Source organism: Barbus barbus, assembly GCF_936440315.1.
Source record: "Barbus barbus genome assembly, chromosome: 8".
NCBI lineage: Eukaryota > Metazoa > Chordata > Actinopteri > Cypriniformes > Cyprinidae > Barbus > Barbus barbus.
The window spans coordinates 33,532,863-33,555,461 of record NC_136736.1 but is presented as its reverse complement, the minus strand read 5'-3'; the positions used below and the strand labels follow the sequence as shown (position 1 = coordinate 33,555,461).

The window sequence follows — 22,599 nt, the reverse complement described above, 5'->3', positions numbered from 1 at the left end:
GATCTTTAATGTAATTTAGTTGTTAACTTCACCGTCTTGAAGCATACTTGTGCTAACCACAGGCAAATGTGTCACGTCTCAGGCATGTCTGGATTTATTCACGGCTGGCTGCTCCTTCCCACATCTTACAATAGAGAGGAATTAGGACGCATCCTGACTGCACAGCTGTCTAAATCAGGATTGATCATTCACTGCTTTTCTTTAGGTTAAATCAGTGTTTCTTCAGCTTTATGCACAAAGGTGTTTGTGTTTGAAGTCAGTGTGAAGTCGGGTTCACAGCTTGTGTTGGGGTGCATAGTAAAACAGTGCCATTTTGGTCATTGGCCAATTTATTATTTATTTTTAGCCATTCAAGCTAACTTTTTAAAAAACATTAGTGTATATTTAATAGTGTTATTAAATGGAAGAAGTCTCTTCTTACTGAGGCTGCATTTATTTGATCAAAAATGCAGTAAAATGAGTAATATTGTGAAATATTATAACGATTTAAAATAGCTGCTTTCTATGTAAATATATAGTAAAATGTAATTTATTGCTGCAATGAAAAGCTGTATTTTCAGCATCATTCCTCCAGTCTTCAGTGTCACATGATCTTCAGAAATCATTCTAATATACCGATTTGCTGCTCAAGAAACATTTCTGATTATTATTATGTTGAAAATGGTTCTGCTGGCCAATTGTTTTGTGGAAACCGTGATACGTTTTATTTTTCAGGATTCACAGATGAATAGAAAGTTAAAAAGAACAGCATTGATTTGAAATGGAACACTTTTGTAACGTTATAAATGTCTTTACTGTCACTTTTGAACTATTTAATGCATCCTTGATGAATAAAAGTATTACTGACTCCCAACTTTTGAACGATAGGAAATCTTGCCTGTCCATTATTCATACTGAACATTGGACTATAATGTTGTGATGTCTAAATTTGTGTTTTATTTTAAAAGTATTTAGACAAAATATGATAGACTTTTACAAATCTGACATTTAATGATTATCAGCCACATTACCACATTTTGTGTCATACATAAATTACTATATTTACATTTACATTTGCATTTATTCATTTAGCTGACGCTTTTATCCAAAGCGACTTACAATTGCTATATATGTCAGAGGTCACACGTCTCTGGAGCAACTAGGGGTTAAGTGTCTTGCTCAGGGACACATTGGTGTCTCACAGTGGATTCGAACCCGGGTCTCTCACACCAAAGGCATGTGTCTTATCCACTGCGCCATCACCACCCTATTTCAGGTCTAAGGGCAGTCGTGGCCTCATGGATAGAGAGTTGGACTTGTAACCTGTAGGTTGTGGGTCCAGAAGGGATTGTAGGTGGGGGAGTGAATAACCAGCACTCTCTCCACCCTCAATACCACGACTGAGGTGAGACCCTTGAGCAAGGCACCGAACCCCCAACTGCTCCCCGGGCGCCGCAGTATTGGCTGCCCACTGCTCTGGGTGTATGTTCACTACTGAGTGTACACTTGGATGGGTTAAATGCAGAGCACACATTCTGAGTATGGGTCACCATACTTGGCCACACACCACTTCCCTTTCCTAAAAATGAGTTTGCTAAAATGATGCTCAAAGTGTTATTTATTAAAAGGATTGAATATTTCAGAAGTTATTTTAGAGAGAAAAATTCTGAAAATCTTTTCTTTTATTATAGTTTCATACTGGCTCTCGGTGTTCATCACAATGGCGTTTGTGTTTAAGGGCGATGTATTTCTGCTTGCTCGTCATCCTTATCTGAGCTCGTGTTTCAAAACAAACACATCCCGCCGGTCTGAGATCTCACATGACATCAGCTGTTTACACTGGAGGTCAGATTCCCATCGGCCCCTGTGTGACCCGTCTCGGCCCCTGAGCTCGTGCCGGTGGAGGGTGCTGGGTTTGGCAGCTCCGGGGCCGTGTGTGTGTGTGTACTGCGGTAAACAGCTGGTCGCCGGTGGGTTTGTGGAGCTCAGCTGCTGCAGGAAGAGTAAAACAAGATGCTGAGGCAAAAGATCCTCAGTGAACCTCTCTTGCATGAATTGCAATTTCTATTTTTATTTTATGTGCCTTTTAAACTGCTGTTTATCCTTTGATGTGGTTTTTGTCGTGAAGCAGATTCAGCTTTGCAGCACTGTTTTAATGCAGCCTTCATGTCCTATTGGGGAAAAATGAATCCATTGGGAATTTTTTGTACTTCCTGCTTTCTTTTTAGCCTCAGTGTAATCTCACGTGAACAAACTTTTTGACTATCAGCGCAAAATCTGACAGACTGATTTGTATTGTTTATATTCATATATTTATTAATATTTTGTAGTACCTCCTACCTATCTAGTTCATTTGTCATATTTTCTTTTCATTTCACTTAGTTTTCATTATTAATTTTATTATTAAATTTGAATTTTAATGTTAATTGTTTTATTTGAATTTGAACCTAAAACTTAAACCTAAAACTAAAACTTGAATTTGAACCTAAACCTATTTTTGTTATATAGAATTATATATTTTATTATATATTTATATTCATATATACTTATTCATATTTTTTGTAGTTTCTATTTTTGTTGTATGTTCATAATTTTTCATTTCATGTATTTAGTTTTCGTAATTAAACAACTTTATTTTAGTTTGTTTCAGTGGTTTTGTCATTGTAATACTTTATGAAAATATTTCTATTTAGTTTTAACGTATGTCAGTTTTTGAACTTCAACTTATTTTATGTACAGTCAGTTTTGTTATGTATCTATATTTATATATTTATTAATATTGTGAAGTAGCTTTATTTGTGTATTTAGATTTTTTTATATGCATTTTTGGTTTTCATTTTCCAGTTTTCATGATTAATTTCATTATTATTAATTAAGTGCGTTTGTGACATGCTTTTGTCATTTAAATTTTTTAAAAACATTTCTATTTAGCTTTCTATTTTTTGAACTCCGCTTCAACTTATTTAGTTTCAGCTAGTTTTTTTGTCTAATATTTATATTTTTATTTTATTTCAGCTTCAGCAATGAAAATGATTTGTATTAGTTTCAGTGGTAACTTTGTCTGTCATTGGTTCTGTCTGTAATTCAAAATAATAGTTATTTTTTTTATGTATTTTATCATGACTTCAATTCAAGTGCTGCCACCGGAAATTATGGGAAATGTAGTTTTGAGCCCTTAAAATAAGTATATATAAACAGTATAAACAATATGTATAAAATGTATAAACAATGCTTAACATTCAGAATTAAATGGTGATTATGAGCAATACCAATTGGCTTCCACCGTTTGATTCTTTAATTGATGTTTGTAGTGGTTGTAGTGTCACGGATACACTCTAAAAAAGAAAATGGTGCTATATAGCACTAAAAGTGGTTCTTTGGCTCGTAATCATAGGGGAACCACTTTTGGTGCTGTATAGCACCAAATCTTGGTGCTTCAGTGGTTCTTCAGCGGTTCTTTGGCATGACTGAGGTGCTATATAGCACCGCTACCATATACAGAACCTGTTAGGATCCTGTGCGGTTCTTCACCGGTTCTTTAGGGTGATTAAGGTGCTATATAGTACCACTGCTGTACAAAGAACCTGTTAAGCTCCTGTATGGTTCTTTACGAGCCAAAGAACCACTGTTGGTGTTGTTTAGCAACATTTTTGTTGAAGAAATACAATGCAATATGGCATGTCTTATGTTTCTACATAACACCATTTGACCAAAAGTGATTACGAGCCAAGAACCACTTTTAGTGCTATATAGCACCCTTTTTTTAGAGTGGATCTGCTCTGTTTTTGAGCTCTGTGATCATCTCTTATCACACATGCAAACTGCAGCCTAACACGCAGTAAATCTGACATCTAAACAGTCTTTCCTGTGGTCCTGAGAGACTCGGGGAGGGGTTATCCTGCCGTTACTGTAAACACACACTCATTTATCAGCCCTAATGGAGCTTCTCCATATATTAAACAAACACCCGCCTCCTAAACTCAACTGGAGCGTTAACTTCGGCTCGTTTCACTGGACATGAGCTGGCAGACGCGGGGCGTTTTGGTTGGCAGGAGCGTGAGGTGAAGAAATCCAGAGAAGTATTAAAGAGCTGTGGTGTGTTTGCTCAGGTTTAACCTCTTCCTGCTTTGTGCTCACTGGTGAGGAATCAGACCTACAGCGTTTCTGCACATCTGAAACCATTCACGGGTCCCACGAAATGTAGTCATGGGTCCCTGTAGTTTTTTTCATTTTTATTATAGTGATACACTGAAAGCTATTTTTATTTATATATTATAAATATATTTAATATAATTATTATATTATTAAAATAATAATAATAATTATTATTAATAGCATACATTTTAAAATAGCTTTAAAATAACAAATTTAAATGCATGATGTAGTGTTTTAGGTTAAATTATTTCTATTTTTTAATATAGTCATTTAATAATAATAATAATATATTATTATTATTTATATTTTAATAATATAATAATTATATTAAATATTTATAATATATCAAATATATATTAATAATAAATAAAATATATAAATATATTGAAACTATTATTTATATATATATAAATTTATATATTTATAAAATAGTAGTTTTATTTTAGTTTTATTTTCTTGATGTAATTGTTTTTTTTCATTTTGTACTATTTTTAAAAATAGATGTGTGATTTAAAAACATATTTTTTAAAACCTTTTCAAGTACATATTTTCAAAATATGAATGATCATCTTTTCAATGATATAATTGTTTCTACTCCAATTTACTTTTGAAATATGAACATTTAAACGGTGGCTGTAATAAACTTGCATTCGTGACAGATTCATTCAAACATGGATTAATAATGAATGCAACAGGTTAAGTAAGAATATAGTGAATATGTAATATAGTGCATGTATGTATCAATATTGTTTACAAGATGTTTTATAGGCTAATTTTCACTGTTGAAACGCATTAATTTTTGGTTGCATCAGTACTTTATGAATCCCCCTCATGAATCCTATATGAAAATTCCCATCAAGATCTTTTTGCAAATGGTTGCGAATGAAAGCAGAGATTCCAGTAGAAATGCCATGCTCGTTTCTTTATTATTGGTTTTGACTATTGTGTGTGTGTGTGTGTGTGTGGTGACTGTGAAGTCAGCTGTGCTGCACGTGGCCATCTGTGTGTGTGTGTTATGTGGCCTGGTTTTAACAGCGCGCTCATGGGTCACAGCTGCAAGCGTCTCGTTTGTGAAATCAATGGCCGATCAGGAGTGTGTTTGTTTCCCGGTGGATTTGTTTGACAAACTCTCTGGCTGCTGTTGTCTTCAGTGTTTGCCGACACGTTTACTGTAATTCTACATTTCACTGAATCTCTGATCCGGCTGCAGCGTCACTGAGATGCTTGATGTTGAAGTGACGTTTGCAACCTGTTTTATGAGTGAAACAAGATATCCATTTGGACTTTCTTTGAACATGATTCCTCAGCATTAAAATAAATGCTTACACAGCTGTCTTTACCATCAGATGAACTGCTGTCTGTGTTTCATGTCTAAAGAGGGATTTTCTTCTGTTTGGACAGCAACGGGCTCCAGGGAAGGTGCTGTTTGACCTGGTTTGTGCTCATCTGAACCTCATCGAGGGAGATTACTTCGGTTTGGAGTTTCAGGACCAGCGTAAAATGACCGTGAGCAACACTTCATTTTAAATTCTGATGTCAATATGTGAAACATAAGCTAACATAACAGTATTCAGGTGCTAACGTTCTTTGTTTCCATTAGAAATATAAGACACAGTGGCTCCGTACCAAACCCTAGTGAGCTGCCTACCTAGACAGCATTCAAGGCATGATAAACATGCTACACTAGAGATCAAACAGATGTTTCTTTTAACTGATAGACCAATCCTGACGTGTTGAGTTCAGCACTTGATTTTTTTTGTTTTGTGTTTTTTTGTTTTATTATTTTACTTTACTGTACTTTACTTTATATTTTTATTTTATTTTTTATTTTATAATATATCATTTTATTTTTATAGTATTTAAAAAAAATAATAATTTATCATTGTTTATTTACTTTTTACTCTTTTTACTTTTTACATAACCATGATGTTACAGAAATGCTTGACACGTAGTGTATTAGGCTAAATTATTATTATTATCATTATCGTTATTATTGTTGTTATTTTAATAAAAAATAATAATAGTATAAATTGTTTGCAGAAATTATTTAACGATTTTTTTTTTACATGAGCGTTTTTAAGTGATATATTACAGTAAATGCTCGACGTGGAATTTTAGGCTATATTATTATATAATTAATAACAATAATAATAATATCAATAGTGTGTGTAACTATTTAGCTTTTTACATAACCATGAAGTGATGTGTGTTACAGGAATTCTTGACATAATGAAATAATTTATACAAACACGTTAAAATATTAACCCCCGGTTTCACAAGCCTAGTCCCAGACTAAAGTCTGAGCTGGTTTAACTGAAATAAACTTGCACTGACTGATCTTAAAATATATCAATGCCTCTGTTTTGTCTCAAGATGCACACCAGTAATGTTTTTTTCTAAGGCACGTTAATAAAAAATGACTTAAATGTCCTAAATGAGCGATTGCCTAGTCCTGGCTCAGTCCCTGTCTGTGAAACCAGGCCTAAGTTATTAACCTGTAAACACAGGCTTTTCCAAACATTTGGCAGCAAAATTATGCCGTCATATAATATATTCATTGTTTGACCAAAACAAAAGGCATTTATATATCATGGATAAGGCAATCCCACAATGCATTGCAGCAAGCTCAGTGAACATTTTTTAAGAGAAATGTAAATGTTACTGTAATAAAGCTGTGTGTGTGTGTTCTCATATGTGATGTAGCACTGTTGCATTAACAAACAGTGTCTGACGTGTGTGTGTGTGTGTGTGTGTGTGTGTGTGTTTGGTTTGACTCTCCTCTCAGGTCTGGCTGGATCTACTGAAGCCGATTCTAAAGCAAATCAGACGTACGTATCGAATATCTCTCATGAGTTGATCTGGTGAACATGAACACCAGACATGATCTGACAACATATCATCATGCATCATGTTTGTGTGTCTGCAGGACCCAAGAACACCATCCTGCGCTTCGTAGTGAAGTTCTTCCCTCCCGATCACACGCTGCTTCTAGAGGAGCTGACCAGGTGACGTTTGTCCTATTCATTTACAGACTTTTTTTTACTGCCTATAATCTTTGGACATTCAAATATCTATCTATAGATACACTGAAAATAATAATATGCTAGATTTACTTAAAAATATAGTGCATCATCCCTCTTCTTAAGCAAATTTCACAGTGTAAATCAGGGATTAGAAGTTTTGCAAGTCAAGTCAAGCTGGATAAAAAAAAAATTAATAAAAAAATCTAATGAACACCTCAGTGGCTTGGGGTAATTCAGTTTTACAGAATACATCAGGTCAAGAAGGGCAACACAAGCATTGCAACACTGGGTAATTTCTGCCTCTGAAGGACTCCCATCTGGAGAGCCCCCTTGTAGGGTGGTCTTGGGCTATTTCCCGATCAGTGTCCTATTACACAAAACAATAAAATGCATATTTTTTGGTTGTCATGCATGAAGCTCACTGATGGAGACATCCAAGCAGTCATTAATCTGACTAAATCATTCAAACAAATAAACAAACAACTGTTAATTTGACTTATTTTAAGATTAGTCATTGTATTTTCAAATTTGCACTTTCCGCTTACTATTAAAGTAATTTCGAAGCAAACAACACAATACTTAGCATATTCTCTCACCTGGTAATATACAATCAGATTGTCAGTGTTCTCTGATAGGAAGACAATCAAGCTGTGATCCTGAGCAAAAACAGAAATAGAAATTCATATTAATATTAAAAATAAAATAAAATGAATGACACTGTAATGACAGTGAACATGTTTATATTCACTTAGGACGTAAAGAAAGTGATGTGACATACGTCCAAGTATGGTGACCCATACACACACACACACCGTGAACACACACCAGGAGCGGTGTGTTATGCTGCGGCGCCCGGGGAGCAGTTGGGGGTTCGGTGTCTTGCTCAAGGGCACCTCAGTCGTGGTATTGAGGGTGGAGAGAGTGCTGGACATTCACTCCCCCCACCTACAATCCCTGTCGGCCCGAGACTCGAACTCGCAACCTTTGGGTTACGAGTCTGACTCTCTAACCATTAGGCCACAACTTCCCAAAGGACGACAGTTTCTGTAAATCCTGGGGTGTGTCAGACGGTGAAATATAACTACTGTGGACCATCCTGTTTTTGCACAGACCATACAATCTCACCATTATTTAACTTTCGTAACTGTACAATGTGTATTTTGGTCTCACAAAAGTTGGACTCCGGCATGTTTAACATGTGTTCATTTGATATCTAGTAAAATATATGATAAAGAAAAGCTCTAACGTTATTTATTTCACATAGCAGCTACTTACCTTCACAGCGGATGAGCAGTCCTCTTCTGAGATCTGGTTTTCTAAAATGGCCATCACAAATTGCGCGTTTCAAAGTTAATCCAGTTCGTCACGTGATATCTGCTTGGATCCTAACAAATCAAGTATTGTTGATTTTACTCCAAATTACTTGTTGTGTTTCTTTATTAATTGAAACATACAGTACTGATATAATTTGTATTATCGTTTATTTGTTCTGAATAATCTTCAATGTGCAAATAACAAAGATTTAATTTAAAAACATTTAATACTTTAAATCAAATTTCCAGCAATAATGTATCTAATAAAAAAATTAATCATACTGCTACCATAACATACTGTAATAAAACGGTGTAGTATTTTGTCAGACTTCCTATTGTGTTCATGTCCATGTCTTTTTATCAAAAAGATAAATATTATAGGTCATTCTCAGTTTGCATTTCAATAAATAAATGTTCAGAACATGAATGTTGGTGACATTTATTCAGTTCGGTTGTAATGTGGCCTCAATCACTCAATGCAAATATAATGCATCTGGTGTAGAAAGTGAACGAAGTGGCCTGTAAATCATACAAGAGCTTTCAGTTGCTGTAATGTTCCTAACAAATGACTTATTTATGGCCGAACTGCATGTTAATATCCTGCGGCTGATTGTGTCGACACGCCACTGCCTGACAAGCGTAATGAATTTTACAACACGTCCTCCGACAGAATGACTGGTGGCACATTTCCCTGTCTGCTTTAGAGAGTCAGGCATCATTCAGGAGAGGAAATCTGAGGCAGAATAAGACTGTTGGGTCTCCCAGGAGTCTCTGTGTTTTCTGTTCTGGCCGGACCGTCAGTAGCTGCTGTAGAGAAAGAGCTTCTGATTTTCCTGTGATGGCTGCGTATTATATTACTGCCAAACCTGAAACGTTGGCCAAGGACATTTTGCCTTTGCAAAACACTTCAAGCTGTACAAATCTTTTTGATGGATCGTGTAAACATAGCTGATAGCCTAATAGAACATTTTGGAAATCGGATAGAAAACCCACTGCATGAACTGAAGAGAATGAAAAAAAGAATGAAAAACTTGCACTTGATTTGAAAACTGAAGATTATGCGTGATTTTAATTGTTTGTGAGAGTGTTTTTGAAGTGTTAATGTAGGATTATCCAGGGTTATTATAGTTAACAAATGCTAAAACTGAAACTAAAACCATTAAACACTTAATGTTCAGAAATGGCTTGGTAGCCCTTTTCCTGAAGACGTCTGAGCGTGGAGACTCTTGATGCACTGACTCCAGCTTCAGTCCACTCCTTGTGAAGCTCTCACAAGTGTTTGAATCGGCTTTGCTTGACAGTATTCTCAAGCTTGTGGTCATCCCTGTTGCTTGTGCATATTTTCCTACCCAAATTCTTCCTTCCAGTCAACTTTGCATTTAATATGCTTTGATACAGCACTCTGTAAACAGCCACACCTTTCAGTAATGACCCTCTGTGACTTACCCTCTTTGTGGAGGGTGTCAATGTTCATCTTCTGGATCATTGCCAAGTCAGCAGTCTTCTCCATTATTGTGGTTTCAAAGAACAAGAGATTCCCTGAATTTATACTGTAGAGATGGTCATTTAATGAAACTCAAATATAAATATTCTAATATTTTGAGATACTGGATTTTTGTCATGAGCTCTAATCATCAAAATTAAAACAGAATTTTTTAAAAAAAAGTTTTAATTTACATGTAATGAATCTAGAATATATGAAAGTTTCACTTTTTGAAATGTTACCAAATTGTTTTTACTTTTTCATGATATTCAAATTTTTTGAGATGCAGCTGTATATCAACAAAAACTACTAGAAATGAGAAAAACACAAAATGACAAAAAAAATTAACTACAGAGAATATAAAAATAAAACTCAAAATCGTAACAAATTCTAATTGCATCTCAATAATACTAAAGTAACACTGGTATTATTTATATAGTATTATAGTATTTATTCATATTTTGAATTGGCTTTTATATGTTTTAGTAATTTTATTATTATTATTATTAGTTGTGTTTAGCTTTCATTTATTTGTATTTTAGGTTAGTGTTAGTATTTTTAGTACTTCAAATTAAACTTATTCCAGTTTTTAATTTTTTTAAGCCTAATATTTATATTTTATTTAACCTTAATTTCAATTGTAGAAAGCATTTTTAATGGTTTAGGTTAACAATAACAACACTGTTTAAGCAGGCAAAAGAGTAGGCGGTTTGACTAAAATCATATTTCATGGTATGAGTAATTTTATGCTGCAGTCACGGTGTAAACCATTATATAGTTATTTTAGCTGGAAATGCCATTAAAATAGCTTGTATTGCATAACCACTTGGAAAAGCCTTTTTTTTAATAATCCAGTGAATTAAATTCTTCACATTTGATGGTGATTCATCTCATTTGAGTTTGGTTTTGTATCTGGAACTTAAAAGTGACAAACCAAAAGATTATTCAAAACTACTAACGTTTATGTAATGTATGTAATATTTTATATATAAGTACAGAATCTAAAACACAGATTCTGGTTTCATTCAATTCAAAAGCTATAGAAAAATAGTTTTTTGTTGCTTATTTTGTAAATAAAATCTAACAATTTAAATGTAATTGAAAAGTATATATACTTATATTTAATTTATTAAATATAAGTATATACTTTCCATTTGGCACACATAATAAAAATGTCAAATAACTATTATTATGTTTTGCGATTGGCTCACTAAAGATAGTTTGAAGATGTGCAAGTGCGAATTCAGACTATGGTCTGATTGGACCAGCAGAAAAATCCCTGTTGTTAAGCTGTGAGTCCTGTTTGATCGCATAATCAACTGAATAATGATTTTATTGTGCTTGGCAGCAGCACAATAACAGATGGACGTACTGAGAGAGAAACGGTGCCAAACACAATCAGAGCGTCTCTTTATAGTTCACGACTGCACTTAGCGTCATGAGAAGATGCTGTTAAAGCCAGACTAACCTTCAAACACAAGCACTTCTGATCGGCCCTCTGCTCTGTTGCATGAAAATACCAGAACATATTGATCAAAAATGGTTAAAATGGACTTTTAATGCACTTAATATTTTATATGTGTCAGCGTCAGACTATTGAAATCAGTTGTGTAATTGTTGCACACATTAAACTGCCATTAATTCAGTCAATAAGTGTCTGTCACTGTACTGAAACCTTTCTATTGATTTACTGTCTCTCATTCTGATTCAGTCTCTCTTCTAAACTGCTCTAATTATTTCCCGACAGGTATCTTTTCGCCTTGCAGATCAAGCAAGACCTGGCCTGTGGACGTCTGACCTGCAATGAAAGCAGCGCCGCCCTGCTGGTGTCTCATATAGTGCAATGTAAGACATTCAAGACGAGCACTAGAAGTGTAAATATTCACTCTGACATGGATTAGATTTGATTATGATCCTTAAAGAAATAAGATGCATGCTTCAAATCGTGCAAGTAAATTAGAAAGCTGGATTTGGGCGATATTTAACTGAAAATGGATCAGGAATTGTATTTTGGGTAAGAAATAAATCATGCATAATGCATTGCATAATCATTTATTAAATTCTGTAATAGATGCATTGAAGTTTCATTGTTAGTTTCATTTCACTTTCATCGGTTTGATGATTTTGGCACAATTCATACAGTCAAAAACATTCACACATCAGGGAGCTGAAAATAGGTCACGAATTGTATTTAGGACAATAAAGGCATTGAACAAACAAAATTATGATCCATGTCAAATCTCTGTCACAAAAGCAATGTTTTTTATGTATATTAATCTAGTAGACATGTTTTAGTCAAGCTGACGCTTCAGCAGAATTCCTGAAGGATCTTTTGAATGACAACGCTGTCCTCAAGCGGACGGATCGGATTATATTTAATGTTGTCGCTCATGCAAAACCATGTTCAGATCATGTCAAACACGCTTTGCTTCCACATCACTACATCACAGACTGGTTAGTTGCTATGGAAACCGCTGCTGAGGATGCTGAGGACAAGTGTAGCATCAGTAATAGAATCAAGAGACTGACCAGTGGTACAGACCAAATATATATAAAGCTCTTCTAATAACACCAAATCTATTGAGATTAAATAATAAAATTATATTTTTTTCTGGCCAAAATAAATAATAAATATACATATTTTTAAATAATATATATTAAATAATCATGTGGTGATATCTTTTTTTAAGGTAATCCAGTGAATTAATTACTTTACTAATTAAAGGTAATTATTATTATTGTTATTACTTTTTATGGAACTCAATGGATGCAAACCAGAATATAATATCAAATCCATCAGTAACTCCATATAAAATAAAACAGAATAAAATTAAATATGAAATACAATAAAATATACAAAAAGCTTTTTTCTGACCAAATATATATTTGTATTGTGAACAGAATGGTAAAAGTAGAAAACATTATGCAAAATCAAAATACTTAATCTGCAAACATTTTAGATGTGTCATGCACACACACACACAATTAAATGTATATAAAATAAGCTACTATTGCATATTATTACATTGATATAATAGATGCATAAAAAGGTTTCTGTTTCTATGGTTGCAGCTGAGATTGGAGACTTTGAGGAGGTGCAATGCAAACAACATCTACTCAACAACAAGTACATTCCCGAGCAGGACGCACTGATGGACAAGATCATTGAATACCATCAGAAACACGTGTGAGTGTAACGTCATGACTCAAAGTCAAATCAAACCTGTTATTTGGTTTAAAGGATGCTTGGGATATGCAATATAGTCCAGATGAAACCAAACATAATATCAGATGTTTCTAAGCGTTAAATGATAAGTATGCTGTTTATTGCCACATATGAAGGAGCTCCTTATTTAGCTAAATGTCCTCTATTTAAAGCTTTGCTAATTAATCATACTGTTCAGGGAATTGGTCGTCGTGTACAATTTGTAGAATGCTTTGACATTTAAAGTTCAGACCATTTTTAATTTAGAAAGTGCCAGTAAACTGTGTGATATTTATCAGTGAACAGATTTCATCAGCAATTATGAACAATTATAAAACTTCAGATCCTGTATGCTGATTCTGACATGTCTTTTAAGGTTGTGATCATTAAGCTTATTACTTACAATGTTAATGTTACAAACTTGTAGAGATTCTTCACACAAACAGATGTGGCTTAATTTTGTAATAATTTTAACCCCCACAGTGGGCAAACACCAGCTGAATCGGACTACCAGCTTTTGGAGATTGCACGAAGACTTGAGATGTACGGAGTGCGTCTTCACCCCGCAAAAGATCGCGAGGGTACAAAGCTCAGCCTCGCCGTGGCTCATTCTGGTGTGCTAGTCTTTCAGGTAAGTTACAAGTGGTTTTCTAAATGAAGAAGGGGATTATTGTAGCTATACAAGGTTTATTCTAGAGCAAAGCTTTCTTGTTCTTAAATGGAATATGTTGTGGTTTTTATTGTCCTGAATTATCCCTAAATGCACTTTTATGCTTCATTTCTAAAGGGACATACCAAAATAAATTCTTTCAACTGGTCTAAAGTCCGCAAGTTGAGCTTCAAAAGGAAGCGCTTTCTCATAAAACTACGACCTGACTTAAATGTAAGTGCTCCCTTGATTGTTTTATAACAATATCCGAATGTCTCCATTTGCCCTGTAGTTTAGGGAACATTAAAAAAGACAAAATGTTCTGTTTCTGCTCTCGTAGCAGAGTAACTGTCAGGATACTCTGGAGTTTATGATGGGAAGCAGGGACTGCTGCAAGGTGTTTTGGAAGATTTGTGTGGAGTATCATGCCTTTTTCCGCCTGTTTGAAGAACCCAAACCCAAGCCCAAACCAGTTTTGTTCACCAGGGGTTCTTCTTTCAGGTTCAGGTAATAACATGTGCACTTAAAGTTGTCTTAAATGAACTTAAATGGTGTCTTCACCATGACCAGAAATTAAATTTACCACTAAGTGAGACATTTTACCTCGGTAACTTCTTTTTCTAGCTCAGCATGTATACTGCATGCATTTATTTGCTAAATAATCACTGTGCAAGTAGGTCTCAGTTCTTGCCAGATGGTTAATGTTTTGATGTACACATTTTCTGCTTCTCTCTTTGTTTCTGAATCACTCTGTCATCTGTCATGTTTTGCCTCATTAGTGGCCGCACACAAAGGCAGGTGATTGATTATGTAAAGGACTCTGAATTCAAAAAGGTTCCTTTTGAAAGGTGAGTTTTCTCTGTTGACCTTTGTCTAAATGTCACTACCTTTCTGCTGCATTTAATTTCCCTCCAAAACAGTCAACACACCAGTTATCTATTTCCCCAAGAACCTTTATTGAGAAGTCAAATTTTGCATTCAGAAACACCACGTCTCATGTACATGCCACTTCATGGCTCTTTTATCCAAATGACATTCAGATATGACTTATCCATATTCTATTCCAATATCCGTTGAGCATTTTCACCAGATCTGTGCTGAAATATGTCACATGCTACACCCTAAAAATCACCTAGCAATGACCTAGAAACTAACCAGAAGTCCCTAGAAACCACCTAGCAGATTAGTGTTGTGTGTTTCTGTGTAAGAGCTTGGTGAAGAGCGTGAAGCGATGGTCATTGAAGCCAATCATAGACGTATCTGTTGAGCTCGTGAACACAATGACCAGTCAGCGCTGTGTAAGAATCTGCTCAACAGTGCTCAAATCTTAGTGGGACATTTTTTACATTTCAGTACCGAATGATATCACGGTCGGTACTTTTGACAACACTATAGCAGATCACCCAAAATATCTTAGAAAACTCTTAGCAGAAATCACCCAAAACATCCTAGAAACCACCTAGCAATGTCCTAGATACCACTCAAAGCACCATAGAAAACACCTATCAATGGCTTAGAAATTACCTAAAATGCCCTAGAAACCATCTAGGAATGCCTTAGAAATCTCCAAAAACAGCCAAAATACACCTAGCGATGGCCTTGAAACTACCCAGAAATCCCTAGAAACCACCTAGCAGATCACCCAAAATATCCTAAATATAACCCAAAACATACTAGAAAGCACATAGCAGTGCCGTGGAAACCACCGAAAACATTCTAGAAACTACCTAGCAACGCCTTAGAAACTACCCACAACACCATAGAAACCACTTATGAATGCCTTAGAAATCACCCAAAAACATCCCAGAAACCACCTAGCAAAAATCATCTCATCCTAGAAAGCACATAGCAGGAATCAGCCAAAGCATCCAAGAAAGGAACTACCAATGTCCTGGAAACCACTCATAACATCCTAGAAACCACCTAGCAATGCCCTAGAACCACCCAAAACACCATAGAAACCACCAAACAATGGCCTAGAAATGACACAAAATGCAATAAAGACCACCTAGAAATGTCTTAGAAGTCACCCCAAACGTTCTAGAAGCCCCAAGCACCCAAGAAACAACCTAGCAATGCCCTAGCAACCACCCACTTCGCGCTAACATCATGCAGCATCAGGGTTTTTAAGCACTAGAAGAAAAAATCTTCTTGTCTAGTGGTATCATTCTAGTCAACTAGCAGCAGTCAAGGCCTTTTCATTATCATACAGTAACCCAATCAGCCAACATCCATAAAGCAGCTGAGTGGAAATATGTCCAATTTTGAACCTAGTGAAGAGATCCCCTTGGAAAAACTCCTTGTTAATCATTTCCAATCTTCCATCCTCAGAAAACACAGTAAAATCCAGTCCAACAGCGATCTTTCTCCATTCCCACCCAGACTGTGTGCTGAGGGTCAAGGAGAGGTGAGTGTAATCTATCTTAGTGTACTGTACAAACACAGCAGGAATGCATTAAAAAATCCCATATAATGCAAGCTTAAAGTCAAGAGCAAAATCGGCCCCAATTACTTTCTAAATACACATTCCTGGTCTTGTCTTAAATTAATTATCAGTGCACCTTTTTCCAAAGTAAAAAGTCTTAACACATTTTCCACCATAATATCATAACTTGCTCCCCCTCTGGTAACTTCCATTCATGGGTCCGTTTCTGTTCTGGAATATAACTCCCAAGTGGCTTGCAACTGCATTTTCTTGCCAGTGTTAGGAGTGGTCAATTTATGCCTCTCATCCTCTTCCTTCCCCATCTCTTGCATTCTACATGTTGCAGAGGAATGCCAGTGCTTCAGGACACCAGGCGGACTCACCTGTTGGGCGCACCCAAGTGGCTGTTGAAAACCCAGCTCTCCAGCGTTACACTGGGAGCCTAACCTCACAGACCAATGGATGCCAAAACGGGACCCACGACGAGGCGGATGCTCGATTAAAGCCATCCCCATCCAAGCAGCAGGCCGAGCATCTGAGCACAGGTCTAGCATTGCATGCTGCCAAGGGTAGCAGCTCCTCGATACCTTACATCGACTGCAGTGACATAGATAGCGAATATGATGTGGTCAAAGGCCGTGTCGCCAGGTCTCACTCCCACACACATGACAATGATGAGGTTGAGCCAAATGGCCGTAGAGCGGGCAAGAGTAATGGTTATGGAAATGGTCAGCACAATGGACAAGGAGCAAGCAAGTCTAGATTCCGGGAGTCTCCTTTGACCAGCCATCGGTTGGGTCAGAGTTCAGAAACCTTCAACGGTAGTCAGTTGTCTAATGGGTCGTTTTGTGGTAACGGATCACCACGTGCTCTACCCTTGAGTAGTACCTTGGTGGATGAATTGTTTCAAGGTATGGACAGACGTGGTCTGGTGTCACCTTCAGGTAATCTAGTTGGTTCCCGGAGTGCAAACTGCAGCCCAGTGATGAGCAGTTTTCACAAAACCAACTCCCTAAACCATCCAGAGCAGACTGGCTATAGCGATCGTCGCCGTTGGGATGACGGTAGTCATTACCTTACCAATGGCCGTTCTGGGAGTGAGCCTCAGCATTATGGGAGCTACTCCCCAATTGTTAATCGATCCCCACACTTGCAGAAACTCCAAAATGGCTTGCGCAACCGTTCCGACACGGATCCCATGATTTTGAGCCATTTAAGTTCAACCTCGGCCAATGAACCTCGATCAGTGGTCTCGAGGGCTGAACGTATGGCCGCCCTTGAGCGCCGTGTGGCTGCTAATGGGCTTGGAGCGTCTAGCCAAGCTCGATCCAGCAGTGTCCAGAGACTCTATGGAAGCCGACTGAGTGCTAATGACCACAGTAGCCCAGTCCATATGATTGATGGTTCCACTAGTAGTGGAACGGAGTCTAGTGATACAGAGTCAGATGCAGGCAGCAACTCTTACTGTCAGCCCCTAGTCTTTGGAAACCCTGGGGCAGCCAATTCCTCCCCTATGCCCCGAAGCAAGTTCTCATTTGGCAGTCTCCAACTGGAGGACGAGGGTCAAGGGGGAGACAATGGCTACAGTTATCCCATCAATGAAGAGGATGGGGCGCAATTCTTCAACTGCTAGAGAAGGTGAAGTGCGCCTGGTGATTTGTTGACTGTACATCCATATTGCGACTTGGAGGCCCAGTCAAGGTACTTAAAGGTGCGTTGTGTAGTTTATATGCCATTAGTTGCACCAAACGGACATGGCATGGCATGGCATGGCCTGGCATAGCATTAACCAATTGTGCTTTGGGGCACGGTTATCTGCAGATATGGGTAGTGTTTGGGAATTACATTTGGTGGCACTAGTTGAGCAAGGATTACAAGATTAACAAGATTAGCCATGATGGTATTTTTGCAGTATTTGGAAGGTTTAGGAAGAAGACTCTGTTCTGCCTGAAATAAATACTTTAATACTTCAAATATAGGTACAATTCATATCTATTACTCTTAGAAGATTAACTTCAGATTGATGAGGAATTGAAGGTCCTTCTGCAAAGTGCCATGTTTATAAATGTAGAGAATGAAATCAATTTACAATTGCTAAATAAGGTTACCCATATTACTGCCCATATTATATTAACCAATTGACTACTCATATTGCCAAAAGTGTGAAAGATTTCTTTGTCATTCATGTAGAAACAAAGGATTACAAAAATACAGAAAGGTACCATGCCTTTACTCAACCAGAAATACCTTTCTGTTAGTCATACCTTACAGAAGCTAATGTCAGCTAATGTCTTAATGCACTAGCAATATGCTATTGCTAAAATAGTGGCGATATGACAACAAATGTCCAAGATATGAACGTTTTGAGAGTGTCACTGCTGTATGGCACTGACGATTTGACACAGCTAGGCTAGCTAGTTCTTCTAGATTCTGATGGATAACTTTTGTATGAACTTAAACTATGCTTGTATTATTGTAAAACCAGATCATACTGGTTGGATGTGTGGTAAATTAGATCAATTTAGATATTGTGTAGACCAGGGTTCCTCAAATCCTACCCTGGAGGGCCAATCCACTGCAGAGTTTAGCTCACCTGTCTGTGATTTTCTAATGATCCTGAAGACATTGATTAGCATGTTCATGTGTGTTTGATTAGGGTTACAGCTAAACAGATTTGAGGATCCCTGGTGTAGACATAGCTTGAGATAAGCAACAGTAAATGGTTTAACTTTTTATCATGCGCATCAAAGATTTTCACCCACCCATGGTGGCTTCATGCTAGCTTAGTTATTGTTTTTTTTTCCGAACTGCTTGAAGTTCCAAGTTCTTTATTCAGGGCTGTCCAAACTCGGTCCTGGAGGGCCGGTGTCCTCCAGAGTTTAGCTCCAACTTGCCTCAACACACCTGCGTGGAAGTTTCTAGTATGCCTAGTAAGGCTACGTCCACACAAAGACGTGTTTCTCCGTATCCAATCTTTTTTTTTGCCTCAAATTCCGTAAACACAGAGTCGTCTCAGGAAATATCTGCGTCCACACGGAATCACTGAAACCGACTGAAAACGATGTAGTACACATGCCAGACCAATATGTGGCGCTGTAATTCTGCCACAGAGATACACAAAAAAACAGAGAAGAAGACTTGGACCATGTGCGTAAACCTTGCGCGCTGAATATAAACTAACACACAAAGCAGAAGATTTTGCTTTAATAAAACTAATGAGCTCAGTAGGTTCTGCAGCACGAACACAGGCACGTAGTCTGACATTGTTGTTGTTGTTGTCGCTGTTATGTGACGTAGCGGTGTCTGATTAGGGGCGAGACGTGGGCTGATGACGTCATCGTTTCAGAAAATATACGGATTTGCCGTCCACACGAAAACATGAAACCGGCGTTTTCAAATTTATCCACCCTGGGACCCGGTTTCAAAAATGATCGGTTTCACTCTTCGAAAACGCCGGTTTCGTGTGGACGAAACGCCTATACGGTAAAAAATGTATGCGTATACAGAGAAACCCGGCTTCGTGTGGACGGGGCCTAAGAGCTTGATTAGCTGCTTCAGGTGTGTTTAATTAGGGTTGGAGCTAAACTCTGCAGGACATCGGCCCTCCAGGAAAAAGTTTGGACAGCCCTGTCTTTGATGTTTCTACTTGGGGTGTGGCACGATCTGGTGGCATTCTCATGTTTGCTTAGCAGTTTCTCATCATGCATCACTTGTGTAAAAATACAACATTATAAAGATTTCATTTTGTTATGTTTTGCTTCGCGGCTTAATTTCTTTTTTCCTAAAAAACCGCTGTATCTCTGGCACGCCTCATCAATGTCATCTGTTTGTGGTGCATTTGCAATGCTTGATGTGCACTTAATTTGTACGTATATTAACCTGTGCTCAGGTTGCATTGCTTTTAAGACCTCTCCTGCCCAATTTCAGCACTGTTCTAGCAGCATGTATCTCTGGAATGCCTCACCTTGTCTTTTTTCCCTTTCTTTTGGAAGCATGTCAACCTGTCCTTGTCTCAGCATTTTGCTGCTCTGTCCTTTTCATGTGTGTAAAAGACTTTGCATTGACAGGGGACCATTAAAATGCAGTGGTCTTTTGAAGTGGAGATGGATGTAGGTGAGAATTGGACAGACTGCGAGTAAGAAACTTTTGAGGCTCAGAATGTGAAGTCTAAAAAGATTAGGAAGGTTTTCAAGAGCTGTCCTGAAATGTACTTATGTTCAGTCTGACCTTTTATCCAGAAGTTCTTGCACTTTTTTGCGCTCTTGTTTTTTTTGCATATATTTTTATGGGGTTCTGATGCATTAGGGAATGCATTTGCAATATAATCTTAAAAAAAAAAACATTAGTTTATTTTCCAAAAGCCAACTTTTCAGTTCTTTTGAGAATTTTTCTTTATTTTGTATTGCAATCTTATGTCAGTGAAAAGTTTTGGAAAGTGTTGGCAAAGCCCTCCGCAAGACCACTGCAGTTTTTGGGTCCATTACTCAAAATTTGGCAATATTTATTGGAAAGCGTCAGTTTATGCTACTGTTGGTATGAATGTATACAATCCTCACCCACCCATCGATCTGTATTTTATCATTGCCAGTGACCAAAGTAGTTCCTAGCTTTTTGTAAATTACACTAAAATGTGATTTTACTTGTAGGTTTTATCACAAGAATACTGTAGCAATATTGAATGATTCACTCTTTTTCAACCTGTGATTTTTTTCACTATGGAATGTACGTTGCTGAGGTATATGAAATGTTCCAGATATATTTGTGTAATATATTGTAACTGTACTTTCTTAAAATACTCATTATTAACAGTGCAATCACTGTGGCACATATGCAAAACGATTAACCATAAGTGTATGTGTTTACAAACCGTCTCACGTAGACTGTACTAGACTAAATAACCAGATAAGCAAAGGAGAGGTCACACCTGTGAGCCTTAGTATACGTTTTTTTTTTTTTTTTTAACTCTTCCTCCCTGTTGCAACCCTGTAGAACTTATAAATGGACTTTCTGAAGTCGCAAGGTTGTTAACTTTCTCTATGCCTGTTCACAGGTTCTGTACGATTGATGTCTGTTGTTTTTGTTTTACTACTCCAAGCCCTTTTCAGTACTCTTTTTTCATTCTGGAACACTTTAACATTGTAAATGAATGTGAATTAGAAGCAATAAAACATGGTACTTGTGAAGTGGGACTCCAGACGTTTTCTCCGATGCCCGTAGATGTTAGCGCATTGTGTAGAGTAGAGTAGTCGTTTAGTTGTTTGTCTTGCATGTTTGCATGTGTGCGTGATGAGGCCTTTGTCACCAGATATGCGGCTCGTCCAGCGTCCTCAATAATGGCTGCGCTGTGGACACTCGGTGCATTTGAAATGTCCTTGTTCGCATGTCGCATCCCATTCGTGCCAAGGCATGGGACACGAAACGTTGTCGGGCAAGTATGTGAATGTACTTGTGTAGTGAATGTATAGTGGTCTGAAGATTTCCCCATCATCCAGGGAATGTGTTGTGCATCCCAGCAGTGTCCTCAGGCAGAAATCCCAGACTGGGATGGTGTGACTCACTCATGTCTGGATCCTGATGTAGTGCTGTCATCCGTAGTCCATTTCCAAACACAATGTGTGTCGTGCAGCTTTACCCCTTGGCGATTTTGAATCTTCACTAGTAGTATTAAGGATAAAAAATGTCAAAACTACCCTGCAGAAAAGCCCTACTGAGACTGGCATGGATTTGCATGCTTGCCCAAGCTGGTTGGTGCTGGTCTTACTGGTCAACCATGCAGTTTTTGGTAAAGCTGTTGATTAAGAAGTCTTGCTAGTGAAGATTTCTGATCATGCAACCAGCATCTAAAATGCTTGCTGGTCACTAGCTGCTTTTTTCAGTAGGGTAGTTTGACTGAATGTACATTTTGAACCCTCTTTTTATTTACTAAGTGCTGTCAGTCTCACTAGTCCATTGATATTTGATAACCCAATCCGCATTACTTCAAGGCTTTAGCATGACCTGCCTGTTCTCCTGTAGGTCCAGTTTCCAGGAGCCCTCCGCACAGCGAGTCTCCGTCTACAGGCCAGGTGATGGTGAATGGCCAGAAACAGAGTCTCAGCCTGGGCCAAAGTCCAGACGGACGGCAGCCTTCGCCTCTCACCACTCCCTTACTGACGGACGCCGGCTTCGTCCGCACAGACGACGAGGACGAGGTTCGGAGGAAGGTTTGTCTTTTGGAGAGGGAACAATATTCGTGATTAGCAGCATGTGCTAATAAAAACTGGCCTTGGTGGGTCACTTTGGCCGATTACGTGGCTAAAGTCAAATTGCTGACTGTTGTAAGAATGTTATTCTGAACTTCGCTGATCACTGATCAGATCTAAGAGAT

At 37.5% G+C, this 22,599-nt stretch overlaps 1 protein-coding gene across 3 annotated transcripts in view; it reads left to right on the top strand.

Moving 5' to 3' along the window:
* The window catches only part of LOC306874287 (FERM, ARHGEF and pleckstrin domain-containing protein 1-like), an 80,188-nt gene that overhangs the window by 36,112 nt on the left and 21,477 nt on the right, over window positions 1-22,599 (top strand). For 2 of the 3 annotated variants that reach the window (XM_079424234.1, XM_079424235.1), the window contains 12 exons: window positions 5,536-5,640; window positions 6,920-6,962; window positions 7,061-7,139; window positions 11,701-11,798; window positions 13,026-13,140; window positions 13,642-13,789; window positions 13,946-14,041; window positions 14,148-14,314; window positions 14,587-14,655; window positions 16,139-16,214; window positions 16,579-16,777; window positions 22,248-22,423. In XM_079424234.1, coding sequence (XP_079280360.1) covers window positions 5,536-5,640; window positions 6,920-6,962; window positions 7,061-7,139; window positions 11,701-11,798; window positions 13,026-13,140; window positions 13,642-13,789; window positions 13,946-14,041; window positions 14,148-14,314; window positions 14,587-14,655; window positions 16,139-16,214; window positions 16,579-16,777; window positions 22,248-22,423 — 1,371 coding nt within the window. Of the gene's footprint in view, window positions 1-5,535; window positions 5,641-6,919; window positions 6,963-7,060; window positions 7,140-11,700; window positions 11,799-13,025; window positions 13,141-13,641; window positions 13,790-13,945; window positions 14,042-14,147; window positions 14,315-14,586; window positions 14,656-16,138; window positions 16,215-16,578; window positions 16,778-22,247; window positions 22,436-22,599 lie in introns of all 3 variants that reach the window. The other variant, XM_079424233.1, reaches the window with a different exon arrangement.